Below are 21752 nucleotides of genomic sequence, written 5' to 3'. Positions count from 1 at the left end.
GGAGTTTAATTTAGATAAATGTGAGGTGCTGCATTTTGGAAAGGCAAGTCAGGGCAGGACCTATACACTTAATGGTAAGGTCCTGGGCAGAGGTGCTGAACAAAGAGACCTTGGAGCACAGCTTCATAGTTCCTTGAAAGTGGAGTCGCAGGTAGATAAGATAGTGAAGGTGGCATTTGAAATGCTTGCCTTTATTGGTCAGCATATTGAGTATAGGAGTTGGGAAGTTACATTGTAGCCATACAGGATGTTGGTTAGGCCACTATTGTAATCCTGCTTGCAATTTTGGTCTCCCTGCTCTAGGAAGCATATTGTGAAACTTAAAAGGGTTCAGAAAAGATTTACAAGGCTGTTGTCAGTGTTGGAGGGTTTGAGCAATAGGGAGAGACTGAATATAATGGCGCTGTTTTCCCTGGAGCATCAGAAGCTGAGGGGTGACCTTTTAAAAGTTTATAAATCATGAGGGGCATTGATAGGGTCAAGATCTTTTCTCCGGGGTGGGGGAGTCCAAAACTAGAGAGGGCATAGGTTTAAGATGAGAGGGGAAAGATTTAAAAGGGACTTAAGGGGCAACTTTTTCACACAGAGGTTGGTGCATGTATGGAATGAGCTATCAGAGGAAGTGGTGGCGAGTACAATTGCAACATTTAAAAGTTATCTGGATGGGTATATGAATATGAAGGGTTTAGAGGGATATGGGCCAAATGCTGGCAAATGGGACTAGATTTACTTAGGATATCTGGTCAGCATGGACAAGTTAGACTGAAGGGTCTGTTTCCGTACTGCATATCCCTATGACTTTAAACTTCTACTCCAATAGTCCAATCTGGTCAATTTTTCCTTATAAGTAAATCCCTTCTTCCTAGAAACTAAATATTGAGCCAATTCAGCCCTGCTGGGTGGTTATTTGTACTGGGGCTCAGAAACCATGGACAGAAGAGGATGGTTGTCCAAATCAGCTAACCTGCCCTTCTAACTATTAGTTTGCAGATTCCTTTGTTTAAAGCCTCAGTTTAGTTGCTGCATCACTGAAACACTTGCATTTACTCACACAAAGTCCTTTAAAGGGATGTAAGGGTGGGGCCATTCAAAACTAAAACCAGGATGCATATTTTTCATGTAAAGGCAAGTGAAAATCTCAAACGCCCTCTCCTAAATTCGAATGGATGCTGGAGAATAATTGGAGCTTTGAACGGAAATCAGGAGATTGGTTAAGAGTATTGAGGAAGATGAAGCAACAGTGAGCAAATAGAGTTGTGGGCCACATGTTCTATGATTCACTAAACAGAAGAGTTCAAAGAGCTGAATAGTTTCCTTCTGTTCCTCTACAGCATGAAATATAATAGACACTCAGCTATTGGCAAAATGGAATACTGGAAGATTGAAGAAGGATAATAATACACAAGATAGCCAGAGCGTAGAGGATTGAGTGTCCCTCTAAAAGCAACATTTTTACAGCAAAAGATCTAACAAACATCAAACTGATAATAAAAGACAAAAGAACTGAGGATGCTGTAAATCAGAAACAAAAACAGAAGTTGCTGAAAAAGTTCAGCAAGTCTGGCAGTATCTGTGAACAGAAATCAGAGGTAATTTTTCAGGTCCAGTGACTTTTCCTCAGAACTCACGGTAGCTAGGAAAATGTCAGTTTATCTGCAGAAGATAGGGTATGGGAAGGGGCTAAGTAGTAAAGAATAGGTGGGGATAGAGCCCAAAAGAGAAAGAAGAACAGTTGGACAGACAAAGGAGTGAATATTGATCTAGTTAGGAGGGTGAATATGTGTTAATGGTGACTGCTAGTGGCTACCTCTCTACATCCCTCACCCAATCTAACCCATCTCCCTCCAAATTGACTGCACTCCGTGCACTTAGATCCAACCCTGACTTTGTTATCAAGCCTGCCAATAAGGGTGGTGCTGTTGTAGTCTCACATACTGACCTCTACATTGCAGAGGCCGAGTGCCAGCTCTCAAATACCTCGTCCAATCTTCCTGGACCATGACCCACCATGGCACATCAGGCCATTGTATCAACTACGGTTACTAACCTTAATCTCCCCCACACTGCCTCCAAGCAGATAGCCTCCCAGACCCACACAGCTCGCTCCTACCTCTTTCTGAAAATCCACAAATAGGACTGCCTTGGGCAGATCCATTGTTTCCTGATGAAAGGCATTTGCCCAAAACATCAATTATCCTGCTCCTCGGATGCTGCCTGACCTGCTGTGCTTTTCCAGCACCACACTCTCAACTCTAATCTCCAGTATCTGCAGCCTTCAACTTATCTAGATCCATTGTTTCAGCCTGCTCCTGCAAAGAGAACACATCTCTTTCTACCATGACACAGTCTTTTCTCCCCTGGTCCAGTCCCTGCCCACGTACATCCATGATTCCTCTGATGCTTTACGCCAGTTTCAGAATTTCCAATTTGCAGGCTCCAGCTGCCTCCTCTTCACCATGGACATGCAAACCCTTTATATGTCCATCCCCCATTAGAATGGTCTCTCCACTTCTTCCTGGAGCAAAGGCTCCTGAATCGACTCAACCCTCAAACACGCTCTTCCACTTGGCGATCTTCTCTTTTAACTCCACTAATTTTCTTCAGGTCAGAGGCCTGGCCATGGGTACCCACGTGTACCCCAGCTATGCCTGTCTCTTTGTGGGATATGTGGAATATTCCTTGTTCGAGTCCTATTCCAGCCCCCATCCACAACTGTTTCTCTGATGTATCAATGATATCATCTGTGCTGCTTCCCTGGAATATTGCACGCAATTCTGCTCTCCTTCCTATCAAAGTACGTTTTAAAACTTGAAAGGGTTTAGAAAAGATTTACAAGGATGTTTCCAGGATTGGAGGATTTGAACTACAGGGAGAGGCTGAATAGGCTGGGGCTGTTAGCTATCAAGTTGACATAAGGAGGGAAGATGTGTTGGGTAGGCTAAAGGATATTAAGGTGGACAAATCCCCACGACCGGATGGGATCTATCCCAGATTGCTGAGGGAGGCGAGAAAGGAAATAGCTGGGGCCATGACAGATATCTTTGTAGCATCCTTAAACACAAGTGAGGTGCCGGATGACTGGAGGGTTACTCATGTCATCCCCCTGCACAAGGAGGGTAGTAGGGATACTCCAAGTAACTACAGACCAATCAACCTGACATCAGTGGTGGGAAAGTTGCTGGAGAAGGTACCGAGGGATAAAATCAATTTATATTTGGAAAAGAATAGGCTTATCAGTGAGAGGCAACATGGTTTTGTGCGGGGTAGATTGTGCCTTATCAACTTAATGGAGTTCTTTGAGGAGGTGACCAAGTTGATAGCTGAAGGAAGGGCTCTAGATGTCATATACATGGACTTTAGTAAGGTGTTTGATAAGGTTCCCCATGGTAAACTAATGGAGAAAGTGAAATCACATGGTGTGCAGGGTGTTCTAGCTAGGTGGATAAAGAACTGGTTGAGCAACAAGAAACAGAGAGTAGTAGTTGAAGGGAGTTTCTCAAAATGGAAAAGGGTGACCAGTGGTGTTCCACTGGGATCAGTGTTGGGGCCACTGTTGTTTGTAATTTACATAAATGATCTAGAAGAGGGCATTGTTGGTCTGATCAGTCGGTTTGCAGATGACACAAAGATTGGTGGAGTTGCAGAAAGCATAGAGGACGGTGAAAGAAATACAAGAGAATATAGATAAATTGGAGAGTTGGGTGATGTAGTGGCAGATGGAGTCCAATCCAGGTAAATGTGAGGTGATGCATTTTGGGAAGTCTAATTCTAAAGTGAATTATACTGTAAATGGAAGAGCCTTGGAAAAGTTGATGAGCAAAGAGATTTGGGAATTCAGATCCACTGTACCCTGAAGGTGGCTGCACAGGTGGATAGAGTGGTCAAGAGGGCATATGGTATGCTTGCCTTCATCAGACGGGGTATTGACTATAAGAGTTGGCAGGTCATGTTAAAATTGCACAAGACTTTGGTTTGGCCGCATTTAGAGTACTGTGTACAGTTCTGGTTGCCACATTACCAAAAGGATGTGGATGCTTTGGAGAGGTTGCAGAGAAGGTTTAAGAGGATGTTGCCTGATGTGGAAGGTGCTAGCTATGGAGAGGTTGAGTAGGTTAGGATTGTTTTCATTAGAAAAAAGGAGATTGAGGGTGGAACCTGATTGAGGTCAACAAAATCATGAAGGGTATAGATAGGATAGATAGAGATAAGCTTTTTCCCAGGGTGAAGGATTCAATAACAAGAGGTCACACATTCAAGGTGTGAGGCGAAAAGTTTAAGGGGGATACACACAAAAAGTACTTTACACAGAGGGTGGTAGGTGCCTGGAACGTGTTGCCAGCAGAGGTAGTAGAGACAGGCACAATAGATTCATTTAAGGTATGTCTGGACAGATGCATGAGTAGGTGGGGAGCAGAGGGATACAGATGCTTAGGAATTGGGCAATAGGTTTAGACAGTGAATTTGGATCAGCTGAGGCTTGGAGGGCCGAAAGACCTGTTCCTGGGCTGTAAACTTTCTTTGTTCTTTGTTTTCACTAGAGCGTTGGAGGCTGAGGGGTGACCTTATAGAGGTTTATAAAATAATGAGGGGCATGGATAGAGTAAATGGACAAAGTCTTTTTGCTGGGGTGGTGGAGTCCAGAACTAGCAGGCATAGGTTTAGGGTGAGAGGGGAAAGATATAAAAGGGACCAAAGGGGCAAAGGTTTCACACAGAGGGTGGTGGTGCCAGAGGAAGTGGTGGGGACTGGTACAATTGCAGCATTTAAATGGCATTTGGATGGGTATATGAATAGGAATGGTTTAGAGGGATATGAGCCAAGTGCTGGCAAATGGGACTAGATTAGGCGGGGATACTTGGTCGGCACGGTCTGTTTCCGTGCTGTATACCTTTATGTCTCTATGACTCTCTCATCCGGAGTTGGAAAGGTTCATCAATTACACCATCAATTTCCACCCCATTCTCACTTTCACCTGTTCTGACTCCTCCCTTTCCATCCTTGACATCTGTTTCCATTTCTGGGGTCAGACTGGCCACTCATATCCACTATAAACCCACTGACTTCTACATGCACTATACATGCTCGCACCTGGCTTCCTGTAAAGACTCCACTCCATTCTCCCATTTCCTCAGTCTCCATCGCGTATATTCCAATGAGGCCAACGTTGACAAGTGAGCCTCCAAAATGTCCACCTTCTTCCTCAACTGAGAATTCCCCAGCACCGTTGTCAACAGGACTCTCAACCAAGTCTGACCCATCTCCCGGACTTCCACCCTCACCCCCTCTCTCTCCTCCCACAATAGTGATAGGACTCTCCTTGTTCTTACCTACCGTCCCACCAACATCCAGAAGATCAGCCGCTATTACTGTCACTTCCAGCGAGAGACACATGTTCCCCTCCCCTCCCTTATCCACCTTCCACAGGGACCATTCCCTCCGATATGCCCTGGTCCACTCTTCCTACACTCACAATGCCCTTCCACAACCCCACAGCACCTTCCCTTGCAATTATTGCCTATTTACCACCTCTGTCCTAGGTATCCAAGGGCCCAAACATATCTTCCAGGTGAAGCAGCACTTTACTTGCACTTCTCACAATCTAGTCTACTACATTCACTGCCTACAATGTGGTTTCCTCTGCATTGGGAAAATGAGGCTTCGACTGGGTGACCGCTTCGCAGAACATCTACATTCTGACCATAAAAAGACCCTGAGCTTCCAGTTGCCTGCCACTTTAACGCACCACACTGTTCCCTGGCTAATATCTCTGTCTCAGGCTTGCTGCAGTGTTCCAGCAAAGCTCAGTGCAATTTTCTGAGTGGGGACCCTACAGCCTTCCAAACTCAATACTGAGTTTTTTAATTTTAGGGCTCGAATTCTCCCATGTCCTAGCCCCTGCCCCACACACCAGGTCTTATTATCACATAGTCTGCCATTATACATTACACCACTTAGCCACTAACAGTCTCTATTAACAGCTATTCACCCTCCTAGGCAGATCATTATCCACTCCTTTGTCTTCCAACTGTTCTTCTTTCACAAGGTTTGTGTAAAGATTTGTAGCTCGGGTGCTAGTTGCTGTTGTTGTGGATATGTTTGTTGAGCTGGGAAGTTGATTTGCAGACTTTTTGTCCCCTGGCTAGGTGACATCTTCAGTGCTTTGGAGCCTCCTGTGAAGCGCTGCTGTACTGCATTTTCTGGAATTTATTTGGTTCCGTTCCTGCTGCTTCCAGTTGTTTGTGGTAATGGCTCGTATATTGCGTTTACGTCAATATGCTTGTTGATAGAAACCATGGATGAATGCCATGCTTCCAGAAACTCTCTGGCTGTCCTCTTTTTATCTTGTCCTATGATGACTGTGTTGTCCCAGTTGAGTTTGTGGCCCTTATCATCTGGGTGTGTGTGGCCACTAAGGACAACTGGTCATGGTGTTTAGTGGCTAGTTGGTGTTCGCAGATGTGGATTGCTAGTTGTCTGCCAGTTTGTCCTATATAGCGTTTCGTGTAGTCTTTGTATGGAATCTTGTAAATTACGTTTGTCTTGCACATGATTGTCTTGCACAAATCATTAATTTCACAAACAATCAATCAGAAGTGAACCATGATAATCGAACAGGCCATCACCATAGGACAGAACAGAACCACATACACAACAAGACAAAAATGACTAAGCTAACTAACAGCAGAGAAGACAACATGACAGACAGCTGGGTTAAAAACCTCTCCAACAGACAGCTTACAGATACAGAAAAGGCCATACTAGCCAAGGGACTCAACTACGACCACAGGGACGCAAAAACACCAGACTTCCTAGCTGCACTAGAATGTATGCCCAGAACTAAAGGACTAACTAAACAGACACTGTATGCAGTCAGACAAACCACTGTACCCTTCCTAACAAAGAAAAGGCAAATGAACAATCTCAACACCAAAGAGAGAGAAGCCCTAAAATCACTCATAAGTGACAAGAACATAATCAAGGGCAGAATAACAGTTATCATGAACAAGACCGAATATATTCGTAAAGCAGAGAAACTACTGATAGATACTGACACCTACCTACAGAGCTAGCCAACAGAATAAACAACACGCTACAGAACCTATAAACATTTGGACTAATAACCAGGACTGACCTACAAAGGATGAAACCAGAAAGTAACAACACCCCAAGATTTTATGGATTTCCCAAAGTACATAAACAGACATACCACTTAGACCCATTGTGGCATTCCCTTGAACTCCATCGTATAAACTGACAAAAACTAAAACATCTTACCAACAAATCCAAAACTCCATACAATCATCACAGGAACTCCCAGACAACATCAAGAACATAAACATAGACAAGGACAAAACAATGGTCTCATTTGATGTAACGGCACTGTTCACTTCAATTGACAAAACTCTAGCCAGGACAGACAGAACAGACAACACGATAGAGAACCTATCGACAAGGACTGCATACTCAAACTACTAGACCTGTGCTTGACAACACACTTCATATTCAACAACCAAATGTATGAACAGATCAATGGAATATCTATGGGCTCACCCATCTCTGGGTTCAAAGCAGAAGCAGTAATGCAAAGACTGGAACAAACAGCCCTCCCACAGATCCAAACTCTGGAGCAGATACACAGACGACACTTTTGTTATCGTTAAGAGAACATACACTGAATTATCAACACCATGCTCACAAGGATCAAATTTACGAGAGAGGAGAAAACCAACGATCAACTCCCATTCCTGGTCATGATGGTTCAAAGAACACACAACAGTGAACGCACCACAAAAGTGTACAGAAAAGCCACACACACTGACCACGTCCTGAACTACAACAGCAACCACTCAAACACACACAAGAGAAGCTGCGTTAGGACCCTGTTTCAAAAGGGCTGCAACACACTGCAGCACTCCTGACCAAGTAGAGAACAACATCTCCACAGTGAATTCGCCAAGAACGGATATTCCCACAACTTAATCTGCAGATGACTACAGACAAACAATGTGAGGAGGACGTGCCAGGACCTAACTCATAGCCACACTACTTTACATTAAAAAATCTCGGAACTGACAGGCAGATTTCTCCGACCACTGAGATCCATGGCAGCCCATAAACCGACAGCTATGCTCAGACGGCAACTCACCAGACCAAAAGACCTTATACTGATCATGTGCAAGACAAACATAACTTACAAGATTCCATGCAAAGACTGCACAAAACACTATGTAGGACAAACTGACAGACAACTAGCGATCCACATCCATGAACTCCAACTAGCCACTAAATGCCACAACCAGTTGTCCCCAGTAGTCACACACATAGATGACAAGGACCACAAATTCAACTGGGACAGCACAATGATCATAAGACAAACTAAACAGAGGACAGCTCGAGAATTTCTAGAAGCATGGTACTGACCCACGGACTCCATCAACAAGCACATCAAATTAGACCCAATATACCAACCACTACAATAAACAACTGGAAGCAGCAGGAACAGAATCAAATAAATTCCAGAAGAGGCAGTACAGCAGTGCTTCACAGGAGGCTGCAAAGCATTGAAGATGTCACCTAGACAGGGGCCAAAACATCTGTTCTTCTCTCTCTTTGGGCTCGGTCCCCACTATCGTTTACTCTTTACTCCCTCCCCCTTCCCTGTCTTCTGCATATAAACTGATTTTCCTAACTAACATCAGCTCTGAGGAAGGGTCACCAGTCCCAAAACATTAACTCTGATTCCTCTTCACCAAAGTGATAATGATCAGATAACCTGTTTTAGCACCATTGCCTGAGACTTATGTACTGCCCAGGATATCAGGGAGTACTAACTTGTTCTTCTTCCGATAGTGCAATCGAATTTCTTGCCTCCATCTGACTGGACAGATAGGGAGTCAGTTTCACATAAATAAAAGCAGAAAGTGGTGGAAAAAACTTAACAGATTTGGCAGCATCTGTTGAGAGAGAAACTGAGTTAACCTTTCAAAGAGAATATGACTTTGTTGCATCTGAATGTCAGTTCTTCTCCACATTGACTCTTTTTCTCTCTGTATAGATGCTGCCTGACATGTTGGACTTTTCCAACATTTCCTGTTTTAATTTCAGATCTTCAGCATCCACAGTATTTTGCTTTTATTGACCCAGATTAACATCTCTTCTGAAAGACAGCATCTCCAACAGTAGTGTTGCCTTAGTACAGTCCTTCCAAAAACTCCACTTTTCCACATTAATGATCCACTAACAGCCCAGCATTCTTTCAGTACTGGTCTCTCACAGGACTGTACACCCCACCCCTCTGGCTGTGTAACCCTGCTCCAATACTCGCTTTTGCAAAGTTCAGTGCTCTCTTGGTACCAAACTTCCAAAACTGCAGAGCTCCCTATGTACAGACCAACCAAACATGCAGTGCTCCCTCACTAGTGTTCTTCCAACAGTGCAGCGCTTCCTCAGTACTCCCCCTCCAGCACTCCCTTAGTACTGCCCTTCCAATAGTGTAGCAGAACTGGCCCTCTAGCAGTACAGAAGTCTCTCAGTAATTACCCTCTAATACAGAATTCTCACAGTACTGACCCTCCAGGAACACTGACTTTCTTTGGTACTGGTGCACCAACAATGCACAACTCCCTCTGTACATCTCTCCAACCTGTTCGCATTGCTCTTTCCAATTGTGCAGTGCTCCCAGTATACTGACTCTTGACCAGTGCATAGTTTCCACAATTCTAATGCTCTAAAGTGCAACATTCATATCAGCACTGAATCCACACTTTGACTTGAATGACATACTTCCACTGAGCCTTTGTTCAACTGTATTTCTGTTCAATTTGTTCCCCTGAAACCTGCAGTTCTAATTTATATATTTATTATTATTGATTTCCAGATCACCAACAAACTAAAATGTGTTGCAACAACCAGTTGCTCTCATGCGTCATTCTCTTCAACCAGACTTTGGGTGGGCTTGTTGTTGTCTTGTATTTCCATTTAGAGTTGATGACATTATCCTATGGTGAAATGCAATGATTTGTAACTTTTATTTGCTTATTCCCTGTTGTTTTGGTCTCCTTACCTAAGAAAAAATACTCTTGCCACTGAGTGAGTGCATTGAAGGTTGATTAGCCTGATTTGTGGGAGTGCATGACTGTCCCAGGAGGAACGATTAAAAATATAAACAGTGTGCAGTATATTCTCTTGCATTTAGAAGAATGATGGGTGATCTCATTGAAGCGTACAAAGATCTTGCAGATCTTCAGAATACATTGATGCAGGATGCTTCCTTTGGTTGAGGATGGGTGTCTCGAATCAGGAACAAATCTAAGAACACAAGATGTCATTTAAGACTAAGGTGAGGTAACATTAGTTCACAGGAAGTTTCTGGAATTCTGTGAGAGGGTGCAGAACTCGATTATTCAATATTTTCAAGATAGAGGTCATTAGATTTCTCAATATTCAAGATACCAGGGGATATGGGAATAGAGCAGGAAAACAGCATTGAGACAGAAAATCTGCCAGGGTCTATTTGAAAGGCGGAGCAGGCTCATGGGGCAAAATGGCGTCCTCCTGCTCCTGTTTCCTAAGTTCCAATTATGGTGTTAAGAAAGGCTATCTCTGAACATCAGTCTCAACCTGGAGCATAAGATCATTAATACTCACCTTTCCAGCAAGGATAAGCAACCCAGAGTCAGCATCATACAACGGGATCAGCGATCTGGGGATTAGAGATAGAGAATTCATCAGAATCACATTCACAGCCTGAGAGCAATATGCAGAAGCATAGATTAGAGTGGTGCTGGAAAAGCACAGCAGGTCAGGCAGCATCCAACGAGCAGGAAAATTGACGTTTCGGGCAAAATCCCTTCATCAGGAATAGAGGCAGGGTGCCTCCAGATTGGAGAAATAAATGAGAGGGGGTTGGGGAGAAAGTAGCATAGACCTATTTTCCTGCTTGACCTGCTGTGCTTTTCCAGCACCACTCTAATCTAGACTCTAGTTTCCAGCATCTGCAGTCCTTGTTTTACCTATGCAGAAGCATAGCCCTGTCTTCCAATACACCCAACCTTACAAACCTGTCAGGGAAGAGACAGGAAGAACCAGTCCAGATTTCTTTCTTCCTCCTCAATTTATCTCATTGAATAGTGGAGCAAACCCGATGGGTTGAATGGCTTACTTCTGCTCCTATATCCAATGGCCTATCTGCACAGAAGCCTTGTTACAGTTCAGAGCATCACTACAACTTATTCTCAGACTGAAACACTAAATTAACATTTAAACAGCATGTGGTCAGAGCCACACTGCAAAACATGAGAAACAGACTGAATCATTTCATTGTGAATCCCGCCTCCAACAGAGGGCAGACAATGTCTGTGTAATATTAGAGAATACAGGACACCTAGAAACTTAGGATAACAAAGGAGATGGGTAGGGAAAGGGGGGGGAAACATGGGGAGATGGGGGTGTCAAAGGGAGAAGAGGGCGTCATGGGGAGAAGGGGGCAGGACACAGAAGAGGTGGGGCTAAGGGAGAGTGGAGGCAAGACAATAAATGGGGAACGCAAAGGTGAGTAGTAGCAACATAGGGGCAGCAGAAAGATGATAGGGAGTATGAGACAAATACCAGTGAGGGAAAAGGGTAAACTAGGATGGAGGACATGAAGAGGAGCTATGGGGCAAATGTGAGACACAGGGAGAAATTAGGATAAGTGCAGAGGATGATAGGGTAACAGGGAGAGTATGGAAGGAGGAAAGTGGGGAAAGAGGGTTGGAACACAGGGAGAGTGGGGAGACACAGGGAGAGTGAAGTGAGGAGTGGAAAAGAGAAGTGTTGGGAATATAAGAATGTACACAATGTATTGAACATGGGTAGAAGATTTGAGACTTCTACCACCAAAACCTCTGACAAGATTCAAACAGAAGCCTTTTTACTTTAAAATTATTCAATCTTGATTCCCAGCAAGTGAGAAGGCTCCAGTCCATATCTTCTCATTTTATTTTGAGTCTCAAATTTTGAGTTCCTGCACATTCAGAGCTGACTGTCCCACCCCCCTTTCACTCCCAGCTCTCCGTGTAAACAAAATCTGAGCAGTTCCCACACAACATATTTACATGTTCAACCTCCAGCCTTCCCACACTGGCAGTCACACAAGGCTCTGGCAATGTCCCAGAAAGCATAAAATATCCAAACAAATGCTAAATAACAGACTGTATACCCGCCCTTCATTCGCTCAATATGGTGAAAGAAGGCAACAGAGATTTGAAAAACTGGAATGGGGTCTGGGAAGTGATCCCTCCACTAAACTTCACGTAAACACAAGCTGACATCATGCATCTCATGGCAACATTTCATGTGAAAATGTACAAATTAAATTTGATCAAACTGGAACTGCACAAATCCAAAGCATACTCCCAGAATCAGAGGTCCTGTCTATTTGTATGTGAAACTAATGTTAAATTAAAACAGCCCATTGCAAATGAAAGTGACCAAGTTACATTTTAGCTCTCCAATTCCAATAGCAAAATGCCTTATATATAGAACTTGAACATAGTTAAATATTCTAGGGTACTTCACAACACAATAGAATCATAGAATCCTAGAATCCCTATAGCGTGGAAATAGGCCCTTCCGCCCAACAAGTCCACACCGACCCTCCAAAAAGTAACCCACCCAGACCCATTCTCCTACCTTATTTCTCTACATTTACCCCTGATTAATGCACCTCATCTACAAATCCCTGAACACCGTGGGCAATTTAGTATGGCCAATTCACCTAACCTGCATGTCTTTGGACTGTGGGAGGAAACCAGAGCATGCGGAGGAAACCCACGCAGACACGGGGAGAATGTGCAAACTCCACACAGACAGTCGCCCGAGGCTGGAACTGGACAAGGCTCCCTGGTGCTGAGAGGCAACAGTGCTAACCACTGAGTGACCATGCCATCCTGGTATATAGCAAACAAGATTTGACAATATATCAATCTGTATACATTAAGGTGCAAAATGTGGGCTGCATGTAAAACTCTTGTGTCCAAATCAAATGATAGTGACTTTAAATCCCACTCCAGACAATTGAACACCTTAAGTGAAGCTTATAGAACTGTCAGAGCATTAGTGTCATAGAGTCATAGAGATGTACAGCATGGAAACAGACCCTTCCTTCCAAGCCGACCAGATATCCCAACCCAATCTAGTCCCACCTGCCAGCACCCAGCCCATATCCCTCCAAACCCTTCCTATTCATATACCCATCCAAATGCCTCTTAAATGTTGCAATTGTACCAGCCTCCACCACTTCCTCTGGCAGCTCATTTCATACACGTACCACCATCTGTGTGAAAAAGTTGCCCTTTAGGTCTCTTTTATATCTTTCCCCTCTCACCTTAAACCTATGCCCTCTAGTTCTGGATTCCCCAATCCCAGGGAAAAGACTTTGTCTACTTATCCTATCCATGCCCCTCATAATTTTGTAAACCTCTCTAAGGTCACCCCTCAGCCTCCAATGTTCCAGGGAAAACAGCCCCAACCTGTTCAGCCTGTCCCTGTAGCTCAGATCCTCCAACTTTGGCAATGTCCTTGTAAATCTTTTCTGAACCCTTTCAAGTTTCACAACATCTTTCCAATAGGAAGGAGACCAGAATTGCATGCAATATTCCAACAGTGGCCTAACCAATGTCCTGTACAGCCGCAACATGACCTCCCAACTCCTGTACTCAATACTCTGACCAATAAAGGAAAGCATACCAAACGCCTTCTTCACTATCCTAGCTACCTGCGACTCCACTTTCAAGGAGCTATGAACCTGCACTCCAAGGTCTCTTTGTTCAGCAACACTCCCGATGATCTTACCATTAAGTGTATAAGTCCTGCTAAGATTTGCTTTCCCAAAATGCAGCACCTCGCATTTATCTGAATTAAACTCCATCTGCCACTTCTCAGCCCATTGGCCCATCTGGTCTAGATCCTGTTGTAATCTGAGGTAACCCTCTTCGCTGTCCACTACACCTCCAATTTTGGTGTCATCTGCAAACTTACTAACTGTACCTCTTATGCTCGCATCCAAATCATTTATGTAAATGACAAAAAGTAGTGGGAGATTGCTGGAGAGTTAGTAGTGAGGAACCACTGCATTTGACGAGTGCATATTAGAGGGGCAGCAATGAGGGAGAGCTGCACTGTTAAACTTGTCTTCGCGAGTTTTGAGAAGATTTGTAGCTCAGGTTGAGGTTCTGGATGTAGGTTTGCTTGCTGAGCTAGAAAGTTCACTTTCAGACGTTTTGTCACCATACTAGGTAACATCTTCAATGAGCCTCCGGATGAAGCACTGCTGATGTTTCCTGCTTTCTACTTATATGTTTGGGTTTCTTTGGGTTGGTGATATCATTTCCTGTTCTTTTTTTCAGGAGGTGGTATATGAGGTCCAAATCAATGTGTTTGCTGACAGAGTTCCTGTTGGAATGCCTTGTTTCTAGGAATTCTCATGTGTCTCTCTGTTTGGCTTGTCCTAGGATGGATGTGTTGTCCTTCCTTAACTGTATGTAGGGATACTAGTGAGAGAGGGTCATGTCATTGTGTGGCTAGCTGATGTTCATGTATCCTGGTGGCTAGTTTTCTGCCTGTTTGTCCAATGTAGTGTTTGGCACAGTATTTTGTAAATGGCATTAGTTTTGCTTGTTGTCTGTATAGGGTCTTTCAAGTTCATTAGCTGCTATTTTAGTTTGTTGGTGGGTTTGTGGGCTACAATGATGCCTAGGGGTCTGAGTAGTCTGGCAGTCATTTCCGAGATGTCTTTGATGCAGGGGAGAGTGGTTACAGTTTCTGGACGTGTTTTGTTTTGCTGTTGAGAAATCGGTGGACTGTGTTGATTGGGTATTTGTTCTTTTTGAATACACTGTACAGGTGATTTCCTCTGCTCTGCGTAATTCCTCTGTGCTGCAGTGTGTGGTGGCTCATTGAAATAATGTTCTGATGCAACTTCCTTTGTGGATGTTGGGATGATTGCTTCTGTAGTTCAATATTTGGTCCGTATGTGTTGTTTGCCTGTAGACGTTGGCTTGAAGTTCCCCATTGACTGTTTGCTCTACTGTGACATCTAGGAATGGTGGTTTATTGTTGTTTTCCTCCTCTTTAGTGAATTTTATGCCAGTAAGGGTCTTAGCAGAGACAGTAATGCAGAGACTCGAACAAACAGCTCTGCCAACCATCCAACCCCAACTTTGGGTCCGCTACATGGATGACACCTTTGTCATTACTAAACGAAACAAATTAGAGGAAACCTTCAAGACTATCAATAATACTCTTACTGGCATAAAATACTGGCATAAAAGCTTGTAACATCTGTATAGAACAATGGTGAGACTTGATATAGTGTATTCTGTGCAGTTTTTAATCTTCATATTTAAAGACCAAATAGTTTCACTGGTAACATTCAGAGAGAATGTTGCAAGTGGTGTGCCACAGGGTTTGGTCCTGGGGCATCAATGTTTTACAATTTACATTTCACAGAAACAGGCCCTTTGGTCCAACTCGTCCATGCTGACCAGATATTCTAAACTAACCTAGACCCACTTTCTTGCATTTGGCCCATATCCCACTAAACCCTTCCTCATCATGTACACATCAAATTGCCTTTGAAATGATGTGATTGCACCAGTCACCACCACTTCTTCTGGCAGCTCATTCCATATATGCACCACCCTCTGTATGAAAAAGTTGCCCCTTAGGTCCCTTTTAAATCTATCCCCTCTCACTTTAAACCAGTGCCCACTAGTTTTGGATTCCCCTACCCTAGGAAAAGATCTTGGCTAATCACCCTATCCATGTGGCTTATGATTTTATAAACCTACATAAGGTCACCACCCAGCCTCCGACCCTCCAGGAAAAATAGCCCAGCCGATCAGCCTCTCCCTGTAGCTCAAACCATCCAACTCTGGTAATATCCTTGTAAACGTTTTCTGAACCTTTCAAGTTTCACACCTTTCCTACAGCAGGGAGACCAGAATTGATCACAGTATTCCAAAAATGACCTAACCAATTTCTGTGCAGCCGCTACATGACCTCAGAACACCTATACACAATGCACTGACCAATAAAAGCAAACATACCTTCTTGACTACCCTATCTACATTAGACTTAACTTTCAAGGAGCTTGTACCCCAAGGTCTCTTGATTCAGCAATACTCCCCAGGACCTTACCGCTAAGTGTCTAAGTCCTGCCTTGATTTGCCTTTCCAAAATGCAGCATTTCATATTTATCTAAACTAAACTCCATCTGCCACTCCTCATCCCATCTAATCAAGGTCCCGTTGTACTCTGAGATAATCTTCTTCACTATCCACTACTCCACCATTTTTGGTGTCACCTACAAACTTACTAACCATACCTCCTATATTCACATTCAAATCATTTATATGAATGACAAAAAGCAGTGGGCCCAGCACCAATCCTCATACCACACCACTGGTCACAGGCCTCCTGTCCAAAAAATAACCTTCCACCACCATCCTCTGTCTCGTACCTTCCAGCCAATTTGGATTGCTGCAATTCAAGGTAGCTCACAATCACCTTCTCAATAGAAATAAAGGATGTGCTTTGATAACCTTGCCCACATTCCAAGAAAGAATAAAAATGGAAGCACAAGCATAAAAAGGAACGAAACGCTTGTGATGGGCAACATTATACAGACAAATGTGGCATCGTCCAATTTTGGATTTAAGCAGAATACAGCAGGGCAATTTCTAAACAGTGAAAATTTGGAAACTGTGGCAACCAAAGGAATTTGGAAGTTTAGATAAATGAAACATTAAAATCTCATGATCAGGTACGGTACATAGAAGAGATAAGCTCAGTGGAGAATCAAAGAAGCTGGGAGGATGGCAATAGGGTGGAAAATAGTCACGTAGCAAGGAAAGGTGCAGAATAAAGGAGAAGAAACAATGGAAAGAGAGGACGGGCACAAAAGAGAGGGAGGGAGGGCGCGAAGGCACAGAAGAGGGTGCGGCATGCGAGCACGAAAAAGAGGGTGGGTGCGATAGGGAGAGAGGGTGAGTGCGAGAGGGAGGGTGTGAAAGAGAGGGCTGGCAAGCGGGTGTGAAAGAGCAGCAGGGTGATTGGGAGGGGAGGAGGGCAGGAAAGAGTGGGGGAGTGCAAAAATGTGGGAGGCGGGCGGGCGGGCGCAAAAATGTGAGAAGGCAGGGGGGTTGGGCGCGAAACAGCAGGAGGGCGAGCAGGCACCAAAGAATGGGAGGGAGAGCGGGAGGTCGAGCGGGCGCGAAAGAGCAGCTAGATGGTCGGACGGGCGAGAAATAGCCGGTATGCGTGAAAGAGCGGGAAGGTAGGTGTGAAAGAGCGGGCAGGCGGCCATCGGGCACAAAAGAGAAGGCAGGCACGAGCGAAAGATTGGGCAGGTGGGTGAGTGCGAGCGAAAGATTGGGCGGGCAAGTGCTAAAGTGAGGGCGGGCAGGTAAGCGCGATAAAGGTGGCCGGCTGTCATGCGGGCGGGCTGGCACGAAAGAGAGGGCAGGAGGGCGGGTAGACACGAATGAGAGGGCCTGCGTGCACGAAAGATATCTCGCTGGTGGGCGCGAAAAAGAGAGTGCGCAAATTATAAAGTGGGTGTGTGCTAGAGCACGAAAAAGAGAGTGAGCAAGAGAGAACGAAAGAGAGAAGACTGTGAGCAAAAGAGAGATAGTCCTGTAACTGCAATGATTAAGGTCTAGCTCCAGTCTGTGAGGCCTTCCTGGCTCTAAAATAAATATTGGTCCTGGCTGCCAGCCACATTCTGTAGGACTGGACTGAAAATTAGTTTGCACAGAGACTGCGGGACATCAGTCAAAGCAAATGAGATTTACAGATTGCCAACCAGCAGAACTGAGAGGGTAATGGCGAACCACAGAGACAACAAAGTCAAGCCCATTTGGTCCTTGTTTCATACTTACCTTTTTTTACACTGAAGAGTAAACTAACTTCAGTTTGTAGCATGAGGCAACAGTAAGAGAAAGGTAGAAATGTTGATGGGGAGGGTGGCAGCAATAGGAGGGTGGGGATTCAGAGATGTATACGGTTAGGAAAAGATCGGAGAGGAGGTAAAGTCAGGGAAGGGCAGCTGAGTTGCAGAAGAGGGAGCGAAGTGCCTGTTGATATTCATTACAGTGTGATACTACTAGGCCACACTGCCTTTCACAGTCAAACAGTCTCACCTGACTCATCTCTAGAAAGGCAACATGAGGATATACAACAAGTTCTCCTTACATCGGGAGAGCGAGAACCCCAGAAAAAAAGCTAAGTAAGGAACCAAAATTGAGAGTTGAAGATGTACTGGGCCTGGCAAGATATTAACCGGTTGTGAGAGGTCTGGGACCAAGAGCTAGGAGTGGAGATCTCTTCTGAAACATGGCAGAACATATGAGAGAATGCTCAAAAGATTTCTATCTGTAATAGGACATGCGCTACGTAGTTAAAAGCTCTGCACAGTGTTCATCTGGTGCTGCATCGTCTGGTGAAGTTTAAACAAGGGGCATCTTCAGTGTGTCCCAAATGTAAAATAAGTGTAGGTACTCTCAACCATTGCTTCTGGACATGCCACAGGCTCAGTGTTTATTGGAGCGCTGTGGCGGGAGAGATAGGGAGGGTATTGAGGATTGAAGTCAAAGTAGACCCGATATCTCTCCTCTTAGGTCTACCAAATTTACCATCTTTAGAAGGGCATGGGAAGAAACTATTTAATATTCTTACATACTGCGCACGGAAGAATATTCTGATGAATTGGGTGTCTGAGAACCCGCCGGGCTTGCTGGGATGGCAGAAATTAATTATGGAGCACATTCCTTTGGACCTTTTTACAAATATGGTGCACCACACAAAACAGACTATTTTTATAAAACATGGTAGTCCTACTTGAGTTATTTGGATATAGATTTGTCAGCTATCTTAACTAGGGCATTTGTTTAACCAGGATGGTTAGGTTTGTTGAGCCCTGGGCCCTGGAGGGGGGTCTCCTGAGTTAATACGGGTATATATACAATGCTCCCGTTCCTTTGTTTGGGAGCTTTGCGCTAAGCATAACTGTTCTGTATTCTGTGTACTTTTTTGTTTTTTTTTGCTTTTTCTTTTTTTTGATCTATTAGTTATTTACTTATTTATTGGAGTTGCTCTGCACAGTGTTATGGCTTGTTTTGTATTATAGGGTAGGTTAGTAGTTAATAGATGGTAGTTGTATTGTACTTTGTGTTTTATTATACTGATATTTGTTATTGATTGTATTTTTCAATAATTTTATATGTTTATAAAAAGTTAAAAAAATTTGGTAATAAATATATTTTCAAAAAAAAAGATGTACTGGGGCTGAAGAACACCAGGTGTGATCACAGAGATTTGACTGTTTCACTTATCTCACATTCCAACACAATGCTTCATTGCCACTGAGCACCTTGTCCCCAGATGATATTGCCTAAATGAAGAACAAAGATTTGGAAAATGAGGTAAATCACTAAAAGATCATTGGTCTGAAGTATTAACTCTGGCTCTCTCCATAGATGCTGCCTGACCTGCTGCATTTTCTCTGGCTTGTTTGCTGGAATTCTGAAAAATGAACATTCAATGTTTTGCTTTTGTGGCAATCTGTTCTTGGCAGATTGTCAGTTTGACAGAATAAACTTCTGATTTCCACTCTCCACACAATTGCAAGTGCTTCAGTAAGAAACAGAAAATAAACAGTAAACTCTCAGACTGGACACAAAATGCAACTCAACCTCACCCACGAGACACAAAGCAATTGGCAAGTGTCAGCTGCCTTATTCGGGCAAGTGTCTTGCTCAAATTATGCATGAACCCAAAACAACTCTTATTCTCAAGATATGTGGGTGTAAACTTGGCAAGAGTTTAGGAAATTTTAAGATATGAGATTGCCCTGTCAGAGTTCAAGCAAGGAACACTGCACATCCTCTTCAATCCCAGTACAACAGCAAGTAAATTCAAACCATAGACACACGACGTTCATAGATTCATCCCAACCCAAGAGTCTCTGTGACATACCAGTTGCAGTGCTGAACCTAAGAATTCACGAAGTCAGTAGGGACACAGATATAGAACAGGATAATTTATCCATGGGATCCTGAAGTCAACAAAATAAGGTAAGGTTAGTGGGGTGCATGCTCTCAGTACGCAAGTTTTGGAAGCAGTCTACTCCTGTATATCAAAAGCATAGAGTTACCGAGAGAGGGTTTTCCCAAGTGAATGCAATCAGTGGCTGTTGTGCCTACCATCTACCTCTCCATCAAACTGTAAAGGGCTTTGCCTTATACAGGCAAGAATAATCAGCATACCCAGAGCATCTAAGCTCAACTACCACCAAGTATGGCTCCTGTAGCTAGTGAACACCAACTGCCTTTCTCTGAACTAGAATATGTGGGTGACACAAAGCCTACAAACACCAAAACCCCTTCCACCCACGATGATCAACTTGGGATTCCAGCTTCATGTCCAGAACAAAAGGTTGTTTTTTTACCCAAACATGATCATTCGTTATCAGGTGCAATGGGCATCAGCTCAAGCAACCTCTGATCTGGACTTTAGGTTGTCCAGCATCATTAGGGACAACACAAATTAGAGCTACATAGCATCTTTAATGAAGCAAAATGCCCCAGTGGCTTAACAATAGCAGTTATCAAAAAAAGTCTGAACCAAACTACATTTGAACAGCTTATGATAGGTGACCAAAACCTTGGTCAGAGATAATGTTTAAAATGTATCTTAAATAAGAATAGCAAAGCAAAGAGGTTTAGAGAAGGGTTTTCGGAGCCCTGGGAAGGCACAGCTGCCAATGGTGAGCTGATCAAAATCAGGGATAGACAGAGGACAGAATTGGAGGTGTGCAGAGAACTTGAGATTGTGGATGGAGGTAGAGGTGGGATTGGTCCCACGATAGCTGCAGGAAAAGTACTTTCTTTCTCACAAGAAAGGCCTTTCCAAGTAATTATCTGTTGAAGGCCAAGATCAGTTCCCACCTATCCAATTGCTGGAAGACAAATCCCCAATTCTCATGAAGAGAGTCTGGTGCCTTTCAAGGACCCAGATGCAATTTTGTTGATAGGAGGGTTCACCTTTTAAGACGGTCTGACTATTAAGCAGCAAGATCAGTTTGATAGTGTGCACCATGAACATTGAGCAAAACAGACTGAGCAAGCTGAAGGACCAAATGCTGATTCCACACTAGCAATTTAAAAAATTCTGACCTAAACTCATTTCTTGACAACATTGTTATGCAATAATACAATTGGACTGTACTTTTGGACTATAGCAGAACCTTCTGAAATGCTGTTTTGATGATCAGTGCCAGTAAGAAGCCACTTATAATTAACAATGAAAGAAGCAGCACTTTGTTACAAGCAAGGGAATTTTAATTTGCACTTTTAGTACAAATCAATACCAGGGACTATACTTTTAGGAGACTCTCAGATGTCACAGCTCCAGTTAATTTTCCCTAAATTATAGGATTACTCAGACTATAGTAGTATATTGTTATTACGGAGCTCCACCCTGCAGTTTCTGTGACCTGATTCCATGCCACTAATTTTTACATTATACCAGGAGGTTGCATAATGTGATTAGGGTCTGTGCCACACAAATTCCAAGGGTAAACATCAAAAATTCCAGGACTGGATTTATGGATCTCTTCACAGTAAAGTATTATATAAAAAAAGTCAGAAGAGAGACAGAGCCTTTTGAACACATGGAGTTTTAACTTGCACTTTGAGAGAGAACATTTTTAC

The 21752-nt window shown here is 43.6% G+C and overlaps 1 protein-coding gene across 1 annotated transcript in view; it reads right to left on the bottom strand.

Annotated features, from left to right (window-relative positions):
- The window catches only part of coro7 (coronin 7), a 172634-nt gene that overhangs the window by 41068 nt on the left and 109814 nt on the right, over positions 1-21752 (bottom strand). Inside the window, exon 10 of the mRNA XM_043711484.2 lies at positions 10648-10702. Within this exon, the coding sequence (XP_043567419.2) occupies positions 10648-10702 (55 nt within the window). The remainder of the gene's footprint in view (positions 1-10647; positions 10703-21752) is intronic.

Source organism: Chiloscyllium plagiosum, unplaced genomic scaffold, assembly GCF_037043375.1.
Source record: "Chiloscyllium plagiosum isolate Xiang-an unplaced genomic scaffold, Cpla_swu_hap1 HiC_scaffold_20, whole genome shotgun sequence".
Lineage (NCBI taxonomy): Eukaryota > Metazoa > Chordata > Chondrichthyes > Orectolobiformes > Hemiscylliidae > Chiloscyllium > Chiloscyllium plagiosum.
The sequence above is the reverse complement of the archived record's forward strand: the minus strand, read 5'-3'. Positions and strand labels throughout refer to the sequence as shown.